Here is a 24,995-nt window from a genome sequence, read left to right as displayed (position 1 = left end):
AGTCTCCTAGGGATAGAATCCAACTCGTTCCAAACATCAATGAAATCATAAGAAGAACCTGGGCCAAGATGCCATACCCCTTCCCTCCAAATGCAAGAGAACTTAGCCGACTTGATGGAACCCGCACCATAATGAATTCTATCACCAAAGGAGGGTAGCATATTTGCATGCCCACGTATTCATGTCCTGTACATTCCATTCTTGTATTATTCTCCATCCTTCTCCATATTCTCTATGTATTCTCTTTTCTTCTTTGTATTATTCCACATCTTGTATATTCCATAATAGCTCTAGGATTGTATTTATATTGATATCCAATAATGCAATCAAGGTAAGCTGATGCAATTAGCATTTTACCGATATCAGTGTTAACATGGTATCAGAGCCATGTTCGATCCTTGGCATCCATAATGGTGAACTCTTCTTCATCGTCTTCTGTTTTCTCCATGGAGGCCCTTTCTTCCACGATGATTTCTGTATCTTCTCCTTACTACCTTCATTCAAGTGATCAACCTAGAACTTCTCTTGTGACGCCTCTCCTTGATGGAGACAAATACTTGTCATGGCATCGCGCCATCCTCATGGCTCTTGAGGTGAAAAACAAACTTGTCTTTGTCGACGGTACCTTGCCCAAACCAGACCTGTCTTCGATGAATTTTTCTTCAAGGGTGTGTTGCAACAGTATGGTGCAATCATGACTGGTGCACTCTACTATTGCCTCCATCTCTCATAGTATCCTTTGGCTGGATTCTGCTCGTAACATATGGGAAGACTTGCGTGATCAATTTTCTCCCAAAAACGCACCACATATTTTTTAGATCCGTCGTGCCCTCTCCACTCATCGATGCAAGTCTGAATGACCCCACTAGCCAAGGGTCTGAGCTTGAGGATCTTTCACCAAGACCAAGAAGCATTTGTTGGAAAGGAGACAATCCAAATGGAATCCTTCTGAAGGTATCTAAAGTAAATCCAATCCACTCAAAGACTCCTTTTTTTTTCACCCACTTTCTAGGTAAGTTGGATTATGCTCTCCTGGTTGATTTCCTTGACTCAATGAGTACTCAAGCCCCCTTTCTCCTTAGTAGATGTATAAATACCCTTGGGGTCCTCCTCTTTGCTGTAAAGATTGGTGAGGGATCATTTGGGAGTTGCCATCTAGATGAGGGTCTAGAAAGAACTCCAATGAAAAGGGTTTGGTCTATGTAGACGCTGGGTAACCGTCATGTTACAAACACGAGAAGGGTTTAAACACCCAGTTAATCCAGCCGAAACAGATCTTCCTAGACCACATGCTTCTAAAAAAATTTGATGGGGATATGTATAACTTACTAGAGGTCCAAAAATATTGAGACTACCTCAAGTTGTGGTCTATTGTGAAAGATTCCATTTGGATGGCCCTTGTTGGCCGAAGAGAAACCATTGGGGAAATAGAGGAATAGGGATCAAAACTACATATTTGCAACAAATGGAGTCCAATGCCACTGATTAGATGTCAATTGGACTCTTATATGAAAAGATTCTATTTCGAGGACTAAGATTGGCAAACGAAGTACACTAGGGATAGGGGCGCCAAAAATCAAAAACACTTATTCATAGTGAGTGGAATCCAATGACACTAATTGGGTGTCAATCGAACACCCGCATGAAAAGATTCTGTTTCAAGGGCCGAGATTGGCCAACGGAATCTGTTGAGAAAAATGAGGGAGTAGGGGTCATAAATACATATTCCTAGTAAATGGAGTCCAATGGCACTAAGTGAGTGTCAATCGGACTCCCATGGGAAAAGATTCTGTTTCAAGGACCGGGGTTGGCCGACAGAAGTTGCACTCATTTTATGTCATTTAAATAGGTGATGAAACCGATTTTATTTCATATCAAAAAATTTATTGGGAGTATCGAAAACATGTGAGGTGGATTTGATAGTGAAGTATGGGTTTAATGTTCTTTGCCCGGAATCGCACAAGGGTGCAGGCTGCGCCTAGACACATGGGGCAGGACACGGTAGTCATTGCAGCCATTCAAGGGCGGGGTGGTCATTTTATAAAAATGCAACATCCGTTGAGTCTTCCCCCTTTCATGTCGTATCTTTTTGCACATGGAGTGAGAACCATGGAGATCCTTGGAAGAGCAAGGACATGCTTACCCTCCCTCCATTAAGGTAGGCAACATATTAGATAGGATTACATTCTCATCTTAACAATTTCTATTATGGAATGGATATAATTTGAATCCAGACAATATTATAAAATCAAATCAAATCCATGAGAAAATGGAAGGTCTTGGCCATGTGGGACACCCAAACAGATGGAAATCCCTACAATAGACTCTCACATAAGTACCATCTTGTTTCATTCAAATACTACTAAATAATCTCTTACATTGTACCTGAAGGATCTATAACAAGCTCCCCTCTCCCATATACACCAGAGGAAGCAAGAGAAACTTATAAGCTGTTTGAAGTCAGGACAAAAATCTAAAGCTGTGTTTGGTACGCATTACTAGAATGCATTCTAGGTCAATTTTGCATTCTTGGATGATAAAAATAGTTGTTTTTATCATCCGAGAACACGACTCGACCTGGAATGCGTTCCAAGAATGCATACCAAACACAGCATAAAGTAAAACACATCTGCTATCAATGTACAATTGTAAGTGCTACTTCAAGGCGCCTCCCTATACCTATGCAAAACTCCTCTTGAACCTCCAACAAAGGGCCCGGACAATAAGAGGAGTTAAACATGACATCAAGAAAATTTTATTCTGTCTCTGTATCACAGGTCCTCGAGGATCCAATATCTTATTCTTTACCCTCTCATAGTCCTCAGAGAAGACTCTGGACAATACTTTACATCTCAAGGACCTTCCAGTCATCTTGATTGCATCACTATCTACCTTCTTAGAGCTTGGTTCCAATATTTGTTTCCCATTAATCTTTTTCATGCACTTAATCACATTATCATCATTGGTTGTGAATTTTGCAATCTATCTGAATGATCGGTCTCAACTCGGGAGGAAGAACTGGTAATAGGCACAAAACCATCCATTCTGGTTCTACATTTGTTCGAATAAAATGCTTAGCTAATTCCATGCGTCTAACCAAAACTTCAAGATCATCTTGAATTCTGAAAATTTATTTGTGGAAGATAATTTATAAACTGGTCAGGTTAGAAAGTAAGGCTTATCAATTTAATCAAGTAATATTTGATCTAAACAAATGCAAAGAACTATCCCACTCATACTAACTCTCATAAACATAGCAGAGATTCTAATGCTAAAAAGAACAAAGTAACCTAGGAATCAGCTAGAGAGATTGCATTGATATCAAACGCAGCAAAGCAGCAGTAAAGGACAGACCTTATTGTTCTAGAATTAACCATAAACCATGGCACATCATTTTCTTCTGGTATAAAAGAAAGGTAGAGCTTCCATAAATTTATTGAATAAATTCCTGCATGTATCATTTTGGTTTATCTTCTACTGTGATGGTTTTTGCTGTACCTGATCACTTTATTGATGTTATGGATAAAAAGGGAGGAAAACTTCTTGAAAAATGATTTTTCTGGGGCTCATGCAATGTCAGTTTAGACTTCTCAAGTTCTACAGAGTAAGTTTTTTTTTTAGGGTAGAAGGGAGGTGTAGGCCGGTGTTGCCTCAAACCACAATGGGGTATCATGTTTGAACTTTGAAGAATGTAATTCCATTATAGGATGCTTAACCGGAGTTGTCTTGAGAGTGGAGACTTACAGCTTACTTTGTGATTGTTGAAACCTAAGGTCACTCAAGTTTCAGTTGCAGGTCCTTTGTTCTAATGCATTTTGGTTTTGGTTGATTTTGCAGAGTCAGCTTTCGGATTAAATGATGAGTTTAATTTCTCAAAATGTGCTCCCAAAAATCAAGTTGATAAGGTTAAAAGGAAGGAGGCCAAGGAGCCTTAATTTTTGGAAGGAAATGATAAAACTGGAGTTACAAAAGATCCCAAATCTGCTAGTTTTTCAAGAGTAAAAAGAGAAAGAAAGAGAACAATGAAGAGGGGATGCAGTTAGAGATTGAGTAGGAAAAAGAAATGGGTAGATGAACAAGAGGAAAAAACAACCTTCGATATCAGGAAAGTCAACAGATTGAGGAAAGTGAGGAAGAAAGATGACGAGTGTTTGATTCCTGGTTCAGATTATGTGTCAAGATTGAGGACTCAGCATGCCAAGCTGAACCCAGGGACAGAATAGGCTCAACTTGGTCCACGATCACATAATTATGGTCCTTTTGATGATGAATCAGATGAAGAAAGTGGCGTTATGATAGCCCGGGGTTACAAGGATATTGAAACTGATGATGATATCCTTCAGTCAAACGAAAACCTTGTTGTAAGGCGTGGTGCAAAGTTGTTACCTGGACTACTGGAGTGGACGAGACTGGTAGATGAAAATGCCGTGGAACCCCCGCCCCGCCAATGGCCCCATAAATTCAGTTCAATTCCACAGAAATGCTCAGTTGCTACTTGGGGGAAGGCATAAGTTCTTTTACAGTGTTGATTTGGTGAAAGCGAGTGTTGATAAGATAGTGCCTTAATAGGCAGGGAGTAGAAAACCTTGGAAGTTTTTGAGGTATCCCCTTATTCTAGTACTATTGCTTTTGTGGGTAATGAGGGTTAATATTCTCTTGGTTTTGACAGATACAAAAGAGCTGATTGGCACAGTGAAGATGAATGGGACTGCTCAGACATTGACTTTGGCTGATCATGGAAGGCAACTGTTGAGTTTTGGAGGGGATGGGCATGTCTACCACTAGGACTTGAGAGCAAGGTCATGCTTTCATAAAGGTGTCGACGAAGGTTGTGTTTATGGTTCAGCTCTTTGTACCTCTCCAAATGGAAATCTGTTTGCCGCAGGTTCAGAAAGTGGGATTGTCTAGTCTTTGAGCTAATGAAATCTGTAATGCTACTCAGACTTGAAAGAAAAGATAGTTTACAGGCACTTTCAATTAACTGTAGTTTCAACCGATTTTGCATAAAAAACCCTTATTCTAATTCCTGTAGATGCCGTTGGTGTAACTTTAGATGTTTGAAAAATGTACAGATGACATAGCTATGTGGTTCTGTATCTTTGTCTTGGTTCTGTAGGTTGATTTGTTTAAGCTCTGAGAAGTTTGATCTGTGAAGCCTTTTCAGCCCCTAATCAAAGAACATAATAATGTAACATAGCACTTTCTCAATCTTTTATGTGAAAATGTAGGTGACCCTAAAGGTTATTGACTTCTTGACTAGCAACCATTGGACCAACTTTATGTCAACACATTCTATAAGTTTTAGCTTGTCAAGCTGAATAAATATAGTTGGTTGTCAAATCTGTTAACCGCAGTGGTTTTGCTCTTACTGCCTAGAAGGGTACTCCATATTCCTCAGCTCTTGTTCCTAATAGGTAATGCACATGTTTAAAATAATTCTCTCTGAGTGCCCTTGCTGAGCTGATAATGGATTTCCATGATGATTTATTTATTTCGACTCTAGTGGATAGTATCCTGTACAAGTTTTAGTTTCACCCATGGACTTGGCAGAACCTTTAATTGTACAGGCACAGATTGCTTATGCATCAATTCCTCATTTGAGGATTTTAATAGATCTCTATGAAGGGGATCTCAAAAAGATGGAGCTTATAAAATTCCTGGTACATGATGAACACAAATCAACCTCTGAAACCCCCAAAAAAGGTTTCTAACAGTGAAAAAGACTCGAATCTGTGCAAGCCTGGTAAAAATTTTACTGCTGAACAGTAGCTGTGCTGCATCTAGCATTTTTTAAGAACAAAAGGCTTTGCCCAAGTTTTACACCCATAATAAGCTGTTCAAATACAGAATGCATCCTACTTCAGCTTGCAATGTTTTCGAACGGAAGTTTTTCAGTCTTGATTACTATGGTTATTTCTCATGGAAGTGGCATGTTGAACACAAAAAAAAAATGTGCCTCAGCTGAAACTGTGGATGTATTTCAGTTAATTGTTTCATTTATCGTTTTCCAAATCCGGTGAAGCAAAATTTTCTCCTGAATTCTATTAAACTCTTCTATAACTTGTGCTTATCTGAGCAGCTCTTGCTTCTTTTGGTGAGTTGCTGGTTAATTTTGTTAAAAACAAATATTGAGAAATTCTCCTGCAAGTAGTAGTATCTAAGTTGCAAAAAAAAAATACCTGGAAAAAAAGGAGTCAAAGGAATGAGAGTCCCTTAATTTTCTGTCCCTCCAAAGTGTGTTTGTGTGAAAGAAAGAGGTCGAATGCTACAGCAGTCCTACAGTAATACGCAACACACTTGGCACCTGCAGAAATGAGACCTTCAGAACCCAAGATCCTATCGACAGTCCTTTTTAGTTCTCATTTCATCCTGACATGGAATTGCCATCAATGGTGATAAAGGAGCAAACATAGGATCGTTTCATAATACTCATCTTATTGGAGTATTTTTTCATCAGAAAACTTTGCACTTCTAGACAACCAAACTACATTATGGGAAATTGATCGTGGGAATTGGGAACACACAAGTCCGATCTGGTATTCTATGATTAAATTTTACTTTTTTCTGGATAAGCAAACACAGCCCAAAACAAGAAATCAAGTTAATCAACTTCTCTGTAAGTTTCAGTTTCGGAGGAGAATAAAAATGCGCAAATGCAACAAGGCATCAACTTTCCCATCAAAAACATATGGATCAGCTTGAATTTGTAAATTTTGAACGTTCAGATTCATATTCAAGCCAAGATCTTCCTCTACATATATACAGGAAACCTCAAAAATTGACATTAACAAGCTCAAACATCCACACCCATCATTGAGCACATACATTCAACCCCTTGCAATCTCTTCTCAACAAACAACCGATCGACCATTGGCCGATTCCAGGCAATTTTGAAGAGTACCCAAATATATTTGTAAACTACAATGAATCAATTATAGAGAAAGGGAGAAATTTTGGTGTGACAAAGAAAAACCGAACAATAGAGAAGAAGACCCACCAGTGTGACCGTACAAACCGAAGATCATTCATCAATCAAGCCCATGAGTTATCAAATGCAGCTGAGGTGATAGCTTGTGCGAACTCCTCAAAACTGATACGACCATCCCCATCTGTGTCTGCCTCTTTGATCATCCCTGTGAGCTCCTTTGCAGTAAGAGCATGCCCAAGCTTAGCCATGGAGTGAGCCAATTCTGCTGCTGTGATGTAACCGTTGCCATCACGATCGAATATCCCGAATAGCCTTCGGAGTTGATCCTCTGTGTAGGGTGATTTCGCCGGGAGGAGATCGGGTGCTACGAGGGCTACGAATTCGGAGAATTCGACGAGGCCATTGCTGTTCTTATCGGCCTTCTGGATTAGAGCTTCAAGCTGCTCTTGACTCGGTTTGAGACCAAGCGATCTCAGGAGTGATCCAAGTTCCAACTGCGTTAAGCTGCCGTCATTGTTCCGATCAAAAGAGCGGAATATCTCCCGTAACTCCGCAATCTGCTCATCATCGAGCTTCACCGGCGCATGCCCGCTCATTTCCGCAAGTAATTGTTCCTTCTCTAGATCTATCTCTGATAACTTCAATCAACCTGTATCCTTTTATGAAAACTCGAAGATTCAGATACTAGCCATTCGAATCTCCAATCCTCTTCCAAATTCTTTCACAAATCACTTCTCAATGCACCTCTTGTTTGCCAATCGAGCTAAATTCACCGATTCTTTTTTCTTTTTGAGCTTCTCGTTCTCCGCCAACTCGATCTAGATCTCTTTCCTCTTCTATCTCTCTCGTTTGACAAAAGACGAAACTGATGAGCAAATCATGTAACTGTATTTTTCGAATTCTGTCTTCCTTCTCTGTATATCAGATCAGACCCAGATCTGGTCTCTTGTTTCTTCGTATCCTTCTTTCGAGATCCAAATCAATCTCCTTAGATATCGTTCTACGCGGACCTAACTTCCAATTTCGCTGAATCTCCCGAATTCCAAGCGATCCACGACGAAATCGCGGACAATCCAAGACGAAAACACAGAAGTGAAAAGAGGGTTTATGCATAAAGAAGAAGAAGAACGATTCCTCTTCGATATCCGCCTTAGAAGAAGAATAATGGTTGGAAATAATTGTTTTTTAATAACCTCGATTTCACCATCGAAGCAGATGATCGGTTTCTGGCTTCCTCGTGAAACGAAACAAGATAGATTCAACGATTGTGATGATTTTGAAAACCCTAAATTCCTACCTACCCCTAACCCTCCGTGGTAACAGTTGCGCCGAAAGAGCCGAGAAATCCGTGATCAGAGAGAGAGAAAGGGAGAGCAGAGCACGTCTATCTTGCTGGAGACAGTGGAGACTCCGTCAACTGCTTTTTGAAAAATTTCAGTGCTAATGTACGCCAATCTCCCGCTTCAGTAACTGTATCATGTCAACTGTAACTTTCATGGTTTTTTTATACGCTTCATCTTTTGCCCGATTGGAATCTTTCATCTAGGTTTTAAGATAGAAATTATGTAACGTTAGTATTAATCGTTTGATTGGAATCGTATTTATTAGTTGAAAATTTGCAAAGTAAACTTGAGTCGAGGTTCAGCGGGAAACACATGTGCCGCTAAATATGAGCGCTTGTAGAAGCATTTATAGAAATAAAAGTAGCTCATTTACGTTAGGTGATGGTGTCTATCATTTTTTCACTTTTATGAATGGAAAATCTTTTTGTAATTATAGACACTGAAAAAACGATTTTAATCCTCTTTAATTCCCTACACTATGCAGTGCAGATGTGTGCATCGAGATGTGTGCGGCATAGTTCAGCTGTTGGATGTCCCCTGGCAACACCCTGGGCACTAGGTTCCCTGGAGACGATCCTGATCCGGAGGAGGGTAGGTACCAGTCAGGAGACTCGAACTCGAGACCTCCTGACGACCATGGGCATACTACAGCCCACCAATTGCACTAGGTAGTTGTTGATTTGCATATAATACATGTATTATACGTGTGCATATAAATAAATAAAAGAACACATATTAAATCGATAGTTGGAAAATCGGGTTTTGACTAGGTCAAGTCGCCTGAGTCGAGTCAAAATTTTAGAAAACCTGATCAAGAATTATGTAGACTAAGTCAAGTTAAAAAAATGACAACACCCAGTCATAAATCGTCCGAGTCAAATAAGACATGGTATTTTTACCCGAGTCATGACAGACTTAGCGAGTTTAGTCATTTTTTAGAAAATCATAAAACCGATTCACTTGGAAACTAAGTTGAATAAAGTAGTACATCCGTATTCTAAAGCAGTAAGAAACTTTCAACTCCTCGTCACCCATATCTTTTTGTCTCAAACGGGAAGATCAGTCTTGGTTAAGTTTGTTCTAATTTCTATCTCTATGTTTTGAATGTCGTTTTCTTTTCCCATCAATTCTTTGTAATAAGCTAGATTCCATTAATGCCAGGTTTTGGAAGGGGGTGCTGGAGGACCGTAAAAGCTAGAGTTTAGTCTGTTGGGAGGCTCTGTGTTTACCAAAAAATTTACGTGGTATAGGGTTTTAGAAGTTGTATTTCTCATGATAAGCCCTTCTAGTTAAATTAGCTTGGAGATTGTTCTCTCATTCTAAGGATATATGAGCTATAATTATTAAGGCTATGCATTACCCTAACAAGTGGGCGATTCTTGGCGCAAAGAAAAGTTGTGCTATTGCAATCCGTTGGTTGCGTGTACAAAAAAGAAAAATTTTTAAAAAAATAACCTATTGGTTGCAATTTCAGAACTTGAAAACAATATCTCGTGCGAAGTATAGGTAAGACTACGTAAATTTACCCCTCCCAAACCCTATAGTAGTGGAAGCCTTGTGCACTAGATAGCTCTTTTTTATTACCCAACACTTGTTTTTTTTTTTATCATGACACCAATCATAAAAAAGGGATCCATTGTTTGGAATGGTTTGGTTCGAGTCATACCAATTCTTTAATAGCTGGTTTGCCAATGTGTGTCTAGGCTATCTTCCTTCTCTATTTGGAATGAACTTTGGGTCCTTCTTTTTAAGGGTTTCTCAATACCTAGCTTGTAATTCTAATGAGATTCAATTCTGTCTATGAAGGAGTTGATTGCTAATGGCCATTGGCATTTTGGTCTGTTGAATAGGTTTCTCCCTCTCCCTCCCCCCCCCACCCCACACCATTGCTAGGGCAATTTATAAAATTTCTATTATGGACTCTACTTCTGTTAATAATGAATGCTACTGCCACACTTTTCTATAAATGGCATCTTAACCAATCGTATAGTTATTAATTTTCTTAGTGAAAATTAGGTCGTTTTTTGGATGAACAAAAGAAAATATATTAAGAGGAAATATTCACAGAGAGGTCATGCCTATTCTACTGGGCATTGTTAGTAGGGGTATAAATGAATAGTCAAAATCCGTTTCCGTATCCATGTTTGTATCCGTTTAGCACTATCCGAATCCATCCGAAAGCTAAACGGATGAGGATACGGATAGACAATAGCTATCTGAAAAGCTATATTTATATGTAAACGAATCGTATCCATGTCCATTCGTGCATCAAATCCATCCGCTAATCGAATCGGATGTGGATATACCTATCCAGCGAATCCTATCCGTTTACATCCCTAATTGTTAGCAAGATAAGTCGCTAACCAAGAGAGGATTGAATCCTTAGTATGTACAAACAAAACATCAGTACAAATATCAGTAATTTTTAAAAGAAGGGGCACCAGAGGTTGGTGGTCGGTCTTTTCAAGGTCCTAGGAGTATTTAGAAATCTATGTGGAAGCTTAAAATTAATCCATGTCTTCAGCTCTTTTGTGGAAGTTTTAATTGGAGGAGTGGCAGCCAAAGATAAACCTATTTTTGTTGATGATGTTAATCTCATGTACCCCCTTTACAAAGTGGATAATGAATCGTAATGGCATTAATTTTTATCTTGTAATTTTTCAAAACATATCTAGACGGTTGGGCCTCTGCACACAGAGTACCTTTGGGCTTCATCTCTTGTTAATCTGTTTTGAATCCATAGTTTGGTCCCCATCTCTGTCTCATGTGATAAGTCACATGTCTTTTATATCTCTGCCATCACCATTTATTTCATCTAAATTTCTCGAAATAAGTGTGTTCCAAAATGCTACCCCTTTCACTTTTAACTGTTATTCATATTTTCAATAAATGGGTGACCGATCTATCATGCTATATTGGTCCCTTTTTTTTTGGTAGAAGCTATATTGATCCTCAGTTAGATTCAAATGATCATTTTTTTTTTGGAGAAAGGGAACTTTTATATTAGATAAAACTGAAATAGGGGATTACAATCTGAAATATTTCTTCCCAGCAGTATCGTCCTTAATTAAGGGGGACAGTGCTATTGGGAGGCTATCAAGACAAAAATCGATCTCCTGGGGGGAACTAAGAAACCTTGCCAGGAAATCCGCACAACTATTAATCTCCTGTACGTGGTGTGCAAAAACACAGCTTCGAAAAGAGTCTTGTAGTCCATGGATGTCCCCCACAATGTCAAGTACGTTCCATGGAACCTTGAACACGCCTGTGATCATCTGAATGGCCAATAGGGAGTCCAACCTCACCTGAACTTGAAATAAACCCAATATCCTAGCTCTCATTAGGCTGCACTTAATGGTTTGAAGTTCCATTCTCACAATGCAATCACTCGCAATATAGCCAGCCAAGGCAAAGACTACACACCCGTTTTGGTCCCGACCAATGGAACCATATCCCCCAAAAATATCTCGGATTGACCAGTCATAGTTAACTGCAAACCATCTAGCTGGCGGAGGGGGCCAGACATGAGTAGAAATCTTGTTGTGAACAAAGAAAGCACAAATGCCCCATCGTGTGAAAAATTCTCTGTTCCAACTATTGTCTGGTGTGGGGGAACTCAAGTCTGCAAAACAACCCCTCGTATCTGCAATAATACGCTGAATCACCATCCGAGTGTTACTCCTCTCACTTCGAAACACCCTTGTATTCCTTTCCTGCCACAACCTGTAAATAGTAATTGTCAAGCTGAACCTCCGCACACTGTAGAGAATGAAGTCACCCTTGAAGTGGTTGTTCAGCCAGCACACCTCTTCCGTCCATGAACTCGTGGGTTCCCTAATAAACCCATTAATGTATAAAATTTGTTGCCAAACTGTCTTAGAGTAGGAGTAGATAAAGGATAAATGATCAATGGTCTCAGATCCATGACTGCAAGGTGAGCATGTTGTATTTGCTATCATTCCCCAACTAGCCATCTTGCTCTTTGTTATTAGTTTCCCCATCATAGCTAACCAAGCAACAAAGGAAAAGTGTGATTGGGAAAATGAGAACCAGATCAATTTAGACCACTGAATCTTATCACCATGAGTGTGAACCGCCTCCCACGCCGATTTAAGTGTGAAATTAATCGTAGAGGTAGCCATCCATACCACTGTATCAACCAAGAGCCTGCAGTATAATCTCGTGTCCAAGATCTCAAACCACCTATCCCGAATCATCAGATCATTCATCTCTTCGTCAGTTCAATCGTCAAATGATCATTGTTATATGTATGTCGGATTATCTAGCTTTGCCATTCGTGGATCACCCAATCTTGGATGGATGCTATGATTTGATTACAGCTGCTACTGTGGGTTGGGTAGTTGTCTGTTTATTCCAATCACATTTTGTTTCTATCTCTATTAGTTATGGTTGTGTAGGAGACCTGTTGACACCAAAGGGCAAAAGTATCTTGCAGGGTTTGCAGCAAGTGTTTCCAAAAGGGCACCAAAGAATAGATATATGGGTAGACAATGCCAGATCTTGTCAAGTGGATTATGAAAGATAATCAAGCTGGTAGGCCTTGGAGTTTATTCCAAATTCTGTTATCTATTTCTGAATTTTCTTTAAAGATGGATGTATCTGTAATCATAAAGGACTCACACTTTGTTTTGGTGGCAAGTAGGACAATTTTCAAGGCTAGGACAGATAAGATGGCAAGTACTATGGATGAGGATGTAACTAACTTTTTATCTCTGTAGGTTTTTTTTTGCCTTTTCAAAAATTAAAAAAATAAAAGATAAATAAAAATCAAATTGCCATATTATCAACAAAAGATTGTGATTTCTATATATTATATTTCTTTGCTTTGTTTCAATGAAAAATATACACGACTATTCAGTGCAATCTCAACTTTACATGGTATCAGTTTTTCCTCGCTTCTGCTCACAGCTTCCACCCAACTCTTCATCATGTCGGACGAGGTTTCTGAGGTCATTGGCATTTCTGCCGACACTGGCCAGATTGACTCGTCCTATCCTTATTATCTTCATTCTTCAGACAGTCTTAGAACTATTCTCGTGTCAACCCCTCTGACTGGGGATAACTACCAGACATGGCGGCGTGCTATGCACATGTCTCTCTATGCTAAAAATAAATTCATGTTTGTGGATGGTTCTCTTCCCAAGCCGGCGTCTCCTCCTTCCACAATCCAAGCTTGGGACCATTGCAATTTTATGGTTCTCCCTTGGATCCTCCATGTCCTCTCTCCTACGCTCGCTGCTAGCGTCATCTATGTTGATACGGCGTCCTCTATCTGGAAGGATCTTGAAGAATGCTTCTCACGCAGCAACACACCACACTTCTTCCATCTCAAGTGATCCCTCTCCACTATCCAACAGGGTACTAATTCCCTTGCCATCTACGTCACCTGGCTGAAGGTTATCTAGGATGAACTCGCTACCTATGCCCCTGTCCCTATTTGTTGTTGCGGTGCTCAGGCTACTCTTCACTTCGTGGTTCAATCCGAGCACGTCTATCAGTTTTTGATGGGGTTATCCGATAGTTACGCCGCCATTCGCACCCAAATCCTAGCTATCGAGCCCCTCCCTGATGTGAATCGAGCCTATCATCTTCTCCTCCAGGAGGATCAACAACGTGCCATCACTCTCTCTTCGGTTCCTGACACTGCCACCATGCTAGTCACTCCCACTCGGTGCCCTTCGCTTGCCTTCAGGGCTTCTTCCAATATGATTTTTGGTACTCCTACGAGCACTCCTCGTCGTCGTCCATGGTGCAACCATTACAAAGTTCATGGCCATGTTCGCGCAACCTGTTGGCAGCTCTATGGATACCCTCCAGGACATCAACCGCGTCCTCGTCGCTCTACCCAGGCCAATTCCCGTGGCCTCGACTCATCTACCCCACAAGTGAATGTGGTAACTCCTGCCCCTGCGCCTGGTCTCACCCCTACACAGGTTCAGCAATTGCTCAGTCTTTTGGGGATTGATTCCTCTCTTCCCAGTGCTAATCTCGCAGGTACCGCAACCATTCTCTCCGTTTCAGGTATGCACTCGTCCCTATGGATACTCGATAGTGGGGCATCAGACCATATGATCTCTAATCTTTCCGGCTTAGATCATGTTTCCCCCCCATCCCATGGCTTCTCCTGTCTGCCTTCCTAATGGCCAGACTTTACCCATCACTCACCTTGGCACCAAACGCCTTAGCCCATCTCTCCTTTTATCTAATGTTCTCTATGTCCCTTCTTTTCAATTTAATTTGATTTCCATTAGTAAGCTGACCACCTCCCTTAACTGTGCTATCCTTTTCTTTCCTACTTTCTGTGTTTTTCAGGACCTGTCTATGAAGAAGCTAATTGGGGAGGGAACGATGCGTGATGGCCTCTACTACTTCTCTCTGCCATCCTCCACACCACTGATGGCTTTTCTTACTACTCGTGTGCCTTCCGACAACTTATGGCACCTTCGCCTTGGGCACCTGTCTTCGGATGGTCTTTTCCGTTTGTCATCTTTAATTTCTCCACAATAAATCCCTTGTTTTCCCATCCTCATGTGATGTTTGTCCTTTGTCTCGCCAAACATGTCTTTATTTTCCTTGAAGTACTCGTCGTTACACTGAACCCTTTGCTTTAGTTCATTGTGATATTTGGGGTGGTTATCTCACCCCCTCTTTGACAGGTGCATATTATTTTTTGATATTGGTGGATGATTATTCTCGTAGTGTTTGGATCTACCTCATGAGATATAAATCTAAGGTTTTTTCAATATTTACTACTTTTTCTCATATGGCCAATTCTCAATTTAATTTTCGAATAAAATCTCTTCGCATGGATAATGGTTTAAAAATTTTTTCCCAACCAATGCGCACCTTTTTATCCACTCACGGGATTCTCCATCAACACTCTTGAGTTGGCACCCCCCAACAAACTGGGGTTGCCGAACACAAGCATCGTGACTTACTTGAAGTTGCCCGTGCCCTTTGTTTACAAGCTCACCTTCCTCTCCATTTCTAGTGGGATTGCGTCTTGACTGTCGCGTATCTGATCAATCACCTACCCACCTTTAACCTCAATGGGAAAACTCCCCATGAGCTTCCTTTCAACCAAGTCCCATCCTATACCCACCTTCGTGTTTTCGGTTCTCTGTGTTATGCCCTCAACCATGACCCTGGTCGCCATAAAATCGATCCCCGTGCAGTTCGTTGCATTTTTCTTAGTTATCCCTTTGGTTAGAAAGGGTACCGCTTATATGACCTTTAGACCCATCAAGTTTTTGTCTCCCGTGACGTTGTCTTTCACGAGTCCGTTTTTCCTATTGCCACTCTCTTCGCCAATCCTCCAGCAACGGTACTGCCCCTTCCTATTCCCAACGTTACCCTTGTCTCTGTTCTCCCTCCCTCACCCTTACCGCCACCCTCTTCACCCTCTTCCTCTTCTCCATCCTCCCCTTCTTGATCCCAATCTTCCCCTTCCCCCACCACTTCCTTCCCCGTCCCCTCTTCCCACGCTCAATCTACCCCATCACTTCCTTCCTCGCCACCACCACGCTGCTCTAGTCGTCCTCACATTCCCTCTACTCGCCTCCAAGACTATGGTTATTCTACGGCCTCCATGTTAAGTTCCCCTTGGTCAAGCAGACTCTACCAGATAGTACTCCCTACCCCCTTCATCATTCTATTTCTTATGCAAATTTATCCCCTTCCCATTTTGCTTTTATCACTGCCTTGTCTACTGGTCTTGAGCCTAGTACTTTTATAGAAGAAAACAAACACCCCCACTAGCGTGCTGCCATGGATGTCAAGCTCCATGCCTTGGAACAAAATCAGACTTGGTCACTCCAACCTCTCCCTGCAGGGAAGAAACCCATCGGGTGCAAGTGGGTGTATAAGATTAAGCGGCACGCTGATGGCAGTATTAAATGTTACAAGGCTCGTCTAGTTGCCAAAGGTTACACCCAACAGGAGGGCCTAGATTATACCGATACATTTGCCCCGGTTGCTAAATTGGTCACTGTTCGCAACCTTCTTGATGTTGCTACGGTGCGTGGTTGGCATCTCCATCAGTTGGATGTCAACAACTCTTTCCTTCATGGCGATCTCCATGAAGAAGTTTACATGTGTCTTCCCCCCCCGAATATGCCAAGCAGGGGGAGACTCGGTTCTGCAAGCTACAGAAATCTTTGTATGGTCTCAAGTAGGCTTTTCAAAATTGGTTTGCGACCTTGACTCGTTCTCTCCTTGATGCGGGGTACAGACAGTCTAAGGCTGATTACTCTTTATTTGTTCGGTCCTCTGGCTCTTCATACACTGTCGTCCTTGTATATGCAAATTATATCATTGTCGTTGGGTCCGACACTCAGGCCATTCAGGTTCTTATCATCTTCTTACATGAAATTTCACTTGAAGGACCTTGGCCCCCTCAAGTATTTTCTTGGCATCGAGGTTGCACATAGCCCTACAGGCATCTTTCTCAGCCAGCGGTATACACATTGGACATCTTATCTGACTCAGGTATGCTTGGCGCAAAGCCTGTTAGTTTTCCCATGGAATAGAACATCCGGTTGGTTGTTGACTCCGATGATGTTTTGGTCGATCCTTCTCCTTATTTACGTCTTATTGGCCACCTCATTTATTTGACTATCACCTGCCCGGATATTTCTTATGCGGTTAATACCCTAAGTTAGTACATGCATGCACCACGACAGCCTCACCTCGATGCCGCGCTTCACATACTTCGGTATCTAAAATCTTCCCCTGGCATTGGTATTTTACTTCCCAGCTTGAGTCCTCTTGAACCGGTTGCTTATTATGACTCTGATTGGGAGGCATGCCCTACGACTTGTCGCTCTGTGACCGATTATATCACTTTTTTGGGGAACAGTCCTCTCTCATGGAAGTCCAAGAAGCAATCCATTGTTTTGTGTTCCTCTACCAAGGCCGAATACTGGTCCATAGCTGCTGCGACTTGTGAGTTGGTTTGGTTACATGCTCTGTTACTTGATCTTGGTGTTTCTCACAGCTCTCCCATGCGTCTCTTTTGTGATAGTCAGGCGGCCTTACACATCGCCGCTAATCTGGTCTTTCACAAGCACACCAAGCATATTGATATCGACTGCCATGTCGTTCACAAACGGCTCCAGTCTGGTTGCATCGCCACAGTTCATGTCCCAACTCGCATACAACTCGTTGATGTTCTTATCAAACCTCTTGGCCGTGACACTTTCCATTTTCTTGTTTCCAAGTTGGGCATGCATGACATTCACGCTCCAACTTGAGGTGGAGTATTACGGGTTCAATGGGAGGATCCCAATCAGTGCACGTCTCCCATATATTGCACAATATTTCTTTCTCTTTTTATCTTCTTAGTTTCCCAATTCATGTAAATCTCTTTTTCTTGTGATCCCTTCATTCGTGGGATTCACCGATTGTACTTTGTATATATTTCTTTGTTTTCATTGAATGAAAAATATACACGACTATTCAGTCCGATCTCAACTTTACACTAACTAAAACCTCAATTTCAGATCCTTTTCCAACTATTGTCGTGCTTGTATGCTTCTCTATTGCAAAGCCGGACATTCAAAGAGAGAGAGAGAGAGAAGAAGAAGAAGAAGAAGAAGAAGAATGGTTTCTTCGATCACCAACGTCTATAATTGTTCGCTTCACTAAGTGACACAACTTTCTTATCCGGTAAAGATAAACAAATGGCGGAAACTTATCCTTATAATTTCTCCAATGAACTACATACCCCTGATATCATATTGTATTTTTATCTATTGTATATTTGCAACAAGACAAAAGGTTATATATAAGCATTAGATGGAGATAATAGGGATAAGATTGACCAATCCCCACCCCCTCCAAAAAAAAAAAAAAAAACTCCGTATAATATGGAGAACTACACTGAGATATGTGAGAGTTTAAGGAAAGGAATTCCCAATTACGATTGAGTTGTATCAGGGATCAGTCTTAAGCCCTTATCTATTTGCGCTTATCATGGACGACCTAACCAAGAACATTCAAGATGAGGTCTTGTGGTGTATACTTTTCACCAATGATATCATTTTGGTGGATGAGACAAAAGCAAGGATTAATAGATTAACCTTGGCTACAAGAGGCTTTAAGATTAGTAGAACGAAGAGAGTATACAATGTGTAATTTTAGTCATACTATGATGGCTATTGACATGGTGCGAATTGAGAAAAGAGAAATACTACAAAGTGATTATTTTAGATATCTGAGGTCAATCATAAACAAAGAAGGGGGCATAGAGGATGATGTTTCACAAAGAATTAAAGTGGGATGGATGAAGTGGAGAGGTGCATCCAGAGTGTTGTGTGACCAATGTATTACTTTAAAGCTTAAATGGCCTCTTTGTTTGGCGGGCAAAAAGGGGTGAGAAATGAAAATGGGTGGGTCCCATTTGCCATGGGGTTTAAAGACATAAAAAAGGAAAGGAATTATTAATTTTGGTAGAAAAAGGAAAGGAATTAGAAGGATGGGAAAGATGAAATTGTGGGCCCCATATTAAATAAAATAATCAATTCTAAGCTCTTTTCCTTCCTTTTGCTTCCTCCTCAAAGAGACGACCAGCTAAACAGGGTAGTCACCCTTCTTCCTTGCAACACCACCCGACGAAAGAGGGCTGACTCATCTTCTTTGCAATACCACTCGTAAGCCCCCGCGGCTGCAACAGGGCCTTCCATTCGATTATGACTTTTATTAGAGAAGAGAAGATTGCCACTTCAACAACCTTCCACCATCTTTTTTGCCCTTTTTGAACAAAAAAATTAGATCTAAGATTTTAAATTTTCAAAAACTCATTCTTTTATTTTATTTATTTTTGATAAATTCAAAAAGCTCATTCTACAATTATGTACATTCATTCATATAACATGAAAGGAAAAAAAACGATACCAATGTTAATCATTTTGTTTGGTAAACCACCATTGATTTCCAACCCAATTCAGAAACGTAGAAACAAGAAAAATTAAAACCTACGACCCTCTGTTAGCATTGTCGTCTCTCTTTTTCATGATATGAGGTAAAGCTTCAAGCGAACAAAGCGACTACAAATGAATACAAGTTAAACAATTATTTACTTCTAGTGCAAATGAATCAATGCTGAAGATCGCCGCTGCAAATAGTCACTGGATTCGAACAAAGAAGTCGTTGTTGGATCTAGTGTGAGAAGTCATTGCGAACTCCTCTGTTCTGAACGACACTCGCATCTGGTTCTTCTGGCTAGCCATGATCACTCGCAGCTCCACCCTCCAGGTTCTATCTCTTTCGCACAAGAAAGGTTTTACTCCAAAGTTGAAGGGATGGTGCCATCGTGCCGGTTACAGCTTCATTAACGTTTAAGTGCCACTTTCCCCTCCCTTCTCAAAGTCCTACCGAAAATGGTAGGATTTTGAGGAAGAGTGGGGTGGGAGAATTCACATGCTACAGTAGCCGACAACTACATTAATTATTGCATAAGCTGTTTGGTAATTTACAATCCCATGGCAACCAAGCAACCATCATTTTTGGGGTTTTATGGTAAACATACAAATTATCTTCCCCTTTTTATCTACCCCATTTAACAGCCTTTAAAGGAAAGTTCTATAGGACTGTTGTACAATTGGCTATGATGTATGGGACAGAATGTTGGGTAGTTAAAAAGTGTCATATTGAGAAGCTAGGTGTAGCAGAGATGTAGATGTTAAGATGGATTTATGGAAAAACTAGGAATGATAAAGTAAGAAATGAATGTTTTGGAGCTGACTTGGGAGTTGCTTCCATCAATGATAAGCTCTGAGAGAATCATTTGAGGTGGTATGGTCATGTTCAACAGAGGCCTAGGGAAGCCCCAGCATGGAGGAGTGATACGTTCTCGATTGAAGGAGCTAAAAGAGCTAGGGGCATGCCTAAAATGATCACATGAGAAGTTGTGAGAAAGGACATGCATAGTCTAGGTCTTGTACCAAGTATGACCTCAGATAGAGCCTATTGGAAGGCAAGGATCCATATAGCAGACCCCATTTAGCTAAGATTCTCCTAACTTGCTAGGCTCTACCTCTTTCCTCTTACTTTCATCTTTCATCTTTCATTTGTCAATTGCCATTTTTCATTTCTCATTACATTTTCCACCCCTCTTTTCCCTATATCTTCATCCCCCTTTTTTTATTGTAAACCTTAGTTTTCCTTGCGTTGTTTTAATTAGATCCATGTAACTGGAAAAGACTGAGTTTGTTGTTATTGCTGATATGGCGAACTACACACCTATGATATCATATTGTATACTTTCTAGTGCAAGGTATGTTTATATGGATCATTATGCACAATGGGCCCCACATGGCACACATGGCACCTGCAATGTTGTTGTACTCATCGTGCGGCGCTGCAGGTGCCATGTATGCATAGCAGGCCCCACATGGCATACATGGCACCTGCAGCACCGCATGATGAGTGCAGTAGCGGATAAAAATTCATGTTTATATTGTATCTCAAACAAGCACATGTGCTTTATTTGGTAGAACACATGTGCTTTATTTGGATGGCATAGATTTATTAGGGCGTGTTTGGTAACGATTCCGTTCTGAGAACGATGTTCTTCGATAAAATGATCTTTTTCTAAGTTACCCTAAAATTGATCTTGGGAGTGACCAACTTTGGTATCCGGTTCGTTCTTGGGAGTGAAAATCAGAATCAATTTTGCCAAACATTAGATTCCATTTTTCTGGTCCCAAGACACTCCCGGGCTTGAAAAACAGCTCCCGAGATCGTTACCAAACGCGCCCTTAATGTTTCTAGTTTCTAATCTGACGGACTCGAAAATGTGGCTGACATTCGTCATGGGTGAAGGAAACTCTGTCCTAAATTGCGTAACAAAATATCAAAGCAAGACCTGCAATTTGAGTAGAGAGACAGTTCAAAGCTCGAGAGAGAGAGAGAGAGAGAGAGAGAGAGACATTGCCCAAACCTTTTATTTTCCGGATGGAGGTTTCAGAATTAGACGACGCATTGAAGGTAGTGCATTCTTCCGTTTCTCAAATCAAATGGAAACTGAAACCAGCAGCTAAGCGTCGACTCGACATAGGTAATTAGTCTTGTGCAATTTTCCCTTTTGTAAAAGATTTATGTGCTGCTTCCTTTCTATACTTTTCTCCATGCTCTTTTATGATCCTCTCTAGTTGAATGATCTCTTGTTTTTTTTTTTTTTTTTTTTTTTTTTGTTTTTTTGTTTTTTTTTGGGGGGGGGGGGAGAGGGTGGTATAGGGACTTCCAAATATTCATTTCTGAAGAGATTTTGTATTGTATTTTAGGGTTTAAGCTTAATTCTAGGGTCTCCCGGCATCCTTTTTCTCTAGCTTAAATCTTCTTTCCCCCTCCAGCATCAGTAATTTGTCATGACCACTATAAAATTCTCATGTTATCAGCTGCTAAAATTAGAATTCTATTTATTCCACGGTTATATGCTCTGTAATATATCTATATATAGGCGGATTGTGTAATTCATTAGTATTAAATTTTGTTGATCTCTCTCTCTCTCTCTCTCTCTCTCTCTCTCTCAGTATACTGTAACGTGTAATTTGTGGTTATTTGTTGGACAGATATCTTAGCCTTGTGCACAGGATTAAGGCCGGTAGTGATGATTGACTATGGTGGAAAAATGCCTGAACTTCAGGAACGACTCTGCACTGTCTTTCAACTTAGTCAAAAGGTTCTACTTTAACAGAGCTCAGGTCATCGTTTCCTGGAAACTGTGTTAATACATCAATACTGAGCAGCAATTTCATTGATCTTGATGTCGAGAATGTCTACTAAATCTCACTATTGTAGTTTGCCAGTGTTGCTATTTGTCCCTGCTGTGAAATCCAATGACTTCTGCTCTATTTCTGTTTTTTGCTTAGAAATCTGTGTACTTGGGCACCTGCTGAGAAGTCCAATAACTTCTGTCCTATTTCTGTTTTTTTTTTTTGGCTAAAAATCTATTTACTTGGCACATGAATACATATGTCTGGCATCTTGAGATGTTCATAAGAAAGTGACTGAGAAGGGAGATTTTTGTGGGCAGTGGCTAATGAAGAGGAACAAGCAAGAGGGTTTCTTAAAGAATACTGAATACTAGAAAGACAATGTTTGTATGTTACCCACCCACCACTTCTTTTATGATTTTGAAAGAGAAGTTCTAAATCAATTTTCCTAACTTCAAACAAACCTTTATTCCTTCGATACTCAGATTTTCCCCCTCATTTCTCAACTTAATGGGGCAACAGCTCAAAAACATCTCTAATTAAATGGTTTAGAGTTAGTTGTGTGTAGGGTCTAAAGTAGACACCTTTTGGTAAATATGATGGCATGATAGTGTTTGTGGTGGCAATTGTAACATGAATGGTTACAGTCTTCTGGAAGAACTATTAATTACTTGCGCTAAAAGCACTAACCTTTCATGGTGGGTTGTTAGTCTCTAGATGCAAGTTCTTCGATGCATTGTTATTTTCTCTTTGAACATGCAGTCCCTTGATTTGGATGAATGGCAGTTCCATAAATGTATTTTCGAGATAAATTGGAACAAAATATGAAGATGCATTCAGTTAGAAGAATGAAGCTACATTGCACATAATTTGTTTAATGAACAGATAAGGTAGAAATATGGTTTCTAAGGAAAAACTGATATTCCGAATCCCCCCTCCAAAAAAAAAAAAAAAAAAAAATAAAAAAATTGATATTGCAATAACTATTTATTCTGCAAAATGCATCAAATTTGGTCACAGACATTCGAACTAGAATTCATGATAGTTTCATTTATATCCATTCAAATAATGGATATACCAATCAATTTTGTATATCCCCCCGTTAATCTATCCATCAATTCTGTTTGTTAAAAAAATAGCTTCTTCACCTGGAAAAGTTGTCAGGGGTTCGTGCCACATACCTGCATCTGACTCCGATCATCACCTTCTAGCAAATAGCCAGAGATCACTTGCCTATCTGAAATCAACTTTACATTCTCAGCCTACAGTCATCATTGATACATGGTAGAAATTCTGGTAATGAGATTGAAGCATCTGGTTCTGAGGCTGGAAATTGTATTTTAATTGCACAAACACTTTCCTGAGGAAGCAGAATAGAAGCAAAGAGCAGTACACTTATTCAAATAATTATTCTTGATGCTAGCTTTGAGGATATTAATGCATCTGGTCAATTCTCTTACCATTAATCAAATAATATATTCTTGGGATTGGATTGAAAAGGATTTAGTTCAAGTGTGATATTGGAAGCATAGTTGTCAAGGCTGCTAGGCAACCCAAGGCTGTTGAGAGAGAGGGGGGGGGGGGGGAACCAAGGCGACACTAACAAGGTGCCTAGGTGACGCCTTGACAACTATGATTTCAAGCCATGAATGAGGATAGGGGTTTTCGTTGGTACACTGATGGTTAAATTGGTTAACTTGAATTTTCTTTTAGGAGCTTTGAGCACGGATCAGCTTTGGAAGTGCCGAAGTGGCACTAGATACAAAATTGATTAGTTAATGTTATGAGGCAAAGGAGGAATTGAAAGCAAGGAATGAAGCTTCTTTTCTGTTAAAGATTGCTGAAAATATTTGTATAAAGGAACACTGTTTATCCTTGGTAGTGAAGTTTGGCATCTATAGTGGATGGGGGAAGATAGTCCATGTCATAACCATAGTTGTCAATTTTGCAAAATATTTGCTTAATTGATCGGCCGAACTGAATTACACAAATAATTTGCCCGAATCCCACAATATTCGCAGATAATTGATATAAACAGCAACAACAACTCAGCCTTATCCCTACTAAATGGGGTTGGCTACATGGATCATAGCAAAGATAAAATATTAAAAATAAAAGTAAAAAAGAAAAGAGCACAACGGCATCGTCAACAACTCAGCGAAATCCCACCTAAATGGAGTCAACTACACAGATCCTTGCTCTCCAATCAGCTCTATTTGAGGTCATACTTGAGGCCAGGCCTAAACTATGCATCTCTTTCCTCATTACTTCTCCTAGGGTCATTTAGGCTTGCCACTAGCTCTTTTAGATCCTTCAATATGGATCAAATCACACCTCCGAACTGATGCATTTCAAGGCCTCTGTTGGACATGGTCATGCCACCTCAAATGACTTTCACGGAGCTTATCTTGTATATGGGCAACTCTCAAATCAGCTCTAATAATGTCATGCCCTACTTTATCCTTCCTAGTTTTCCACACATCCATCTCAACATCCTCATTTCTGCTACATTTAGTTTATCTATATGACACTTCTTAACTGCCCAACATTCTGCCCCATACATCATAGCTGGACGTTCGACAGTCCTATAGGATTTTCCTTTAATCTTTAAAGTAATATGTCAATCCCACAACACTCCGGAGTACCTCTCCTAATGTAGGACTAATTTGTAACAATCAAACAATCCCCAAATAACAGGATCTTATTTCAAAGAAAATTCCAGATTCAAGGTAATCTAGGACTGAGACTAAAACAAAGGTTCAACAGGGTACTCAACTGAGGTGGAGTACAGAAATAGGGAGGAGTAATGGTTATTACTATTCTGAACCTGTAATAGAGTTCAAAACAATAACAGGAGATGGATGAATATCAGTTGGACAGAATAACAATTAATACAGGGAATAGTATAGGCTAACAGAATTCAGAAATTGAGAACATATTGAAAATAAGTCTGAAACAGAATATACATCAGTACCACAGATCAATATT

The 24,995-nt window shown here is 40.2% G+C and overlaps 2 protein-coding genes and 1 pseudogene across 2 annotated transcripts in view; 2 read left to right on the top strand and 1 right to left on the bottom strand.

Moving 5' to 3' along the window:
• Positions 1–410: 410 nt before the first annotated feature.
• Positions 411–4,908, top strand: LOC122645039 (annotated as a pseudogene).
• Positions 4,909–6,672: 1,764 nt separating this feature from the next.
• On the bottom strand, positions 6,673–8,221 carry LOC122644678 (probable calcium-binding protein CML18). Its single transcript, XM_043838070.1, has 2 exons — positions 7,661–8,221; positions 6,673–7,626 (listed from the first exon to the last, which is right to left on the bottom strand). The coding sequence occupies exon 2, from the start codon at positions 7,522–7,524 to the stop codon at positions 7,033–7,035; it is 492 nt and encodes a 163-aa protein (XP_043694005.1). The 5' UTR covers positions 7,525–7,626; positions 7,661–8,221; the 3' UTR covers positions 6,673–7,032.
• A 12,975-nt stretch (positions 8,222–21,196) lies between these two features.
• LOC122646674 overlaps positions 21,197–24,995 on the top strand; it is a 38,159-nt gene continuing 34,360 nt past the window's right edge. The window contains exons 1-2 of the mRNA XM_043840265.1: positions 21,197–21,349; positions 21,864–21,973. Coding sequence (XP_043696200.1) covers positions 21,247–21,349; positions 21,864–21,973 — 213 coding nt within the window. The 5' untranslated portion in view covers positions 21,197–21,246. The remainder of the gene's footprint in view (positions 21,350–21,863; positions 21,974–24,995) is intronic.

Source organism: Telopea speciosissima, chromosome 11, assembly GCF_018873765.1.
Source record: "Telopea speciosissima isolate NSW1024214 ecotype Mountain lineage chromosome 11, Tspe_v1, whole genome shotgun sequence".
Classification (NCBI taxonomy): domain Eukaryota; kingdom Viridiplantae; phylum Streptophyta; class Magnoliopsida; order Proteales; family Proteaceae; genus Telopea; species Telopea speciosissima.
The sequence above is the reverse complement of the archived record's forward strand: the minus strand, read 5'-3'. Positions and strand labels throughout refer to the sequence as shown.

Bases quoted from the DNA above. Each gene is read 5' to 3' on its own strand.
- LOC122644678 (XM_043838070.1), bottom strand. From the start codon at position 7,524: ATGAGCGGGCATGCGCCGGTGAAGCTCGATGATGAGCAGATTGCGGAG.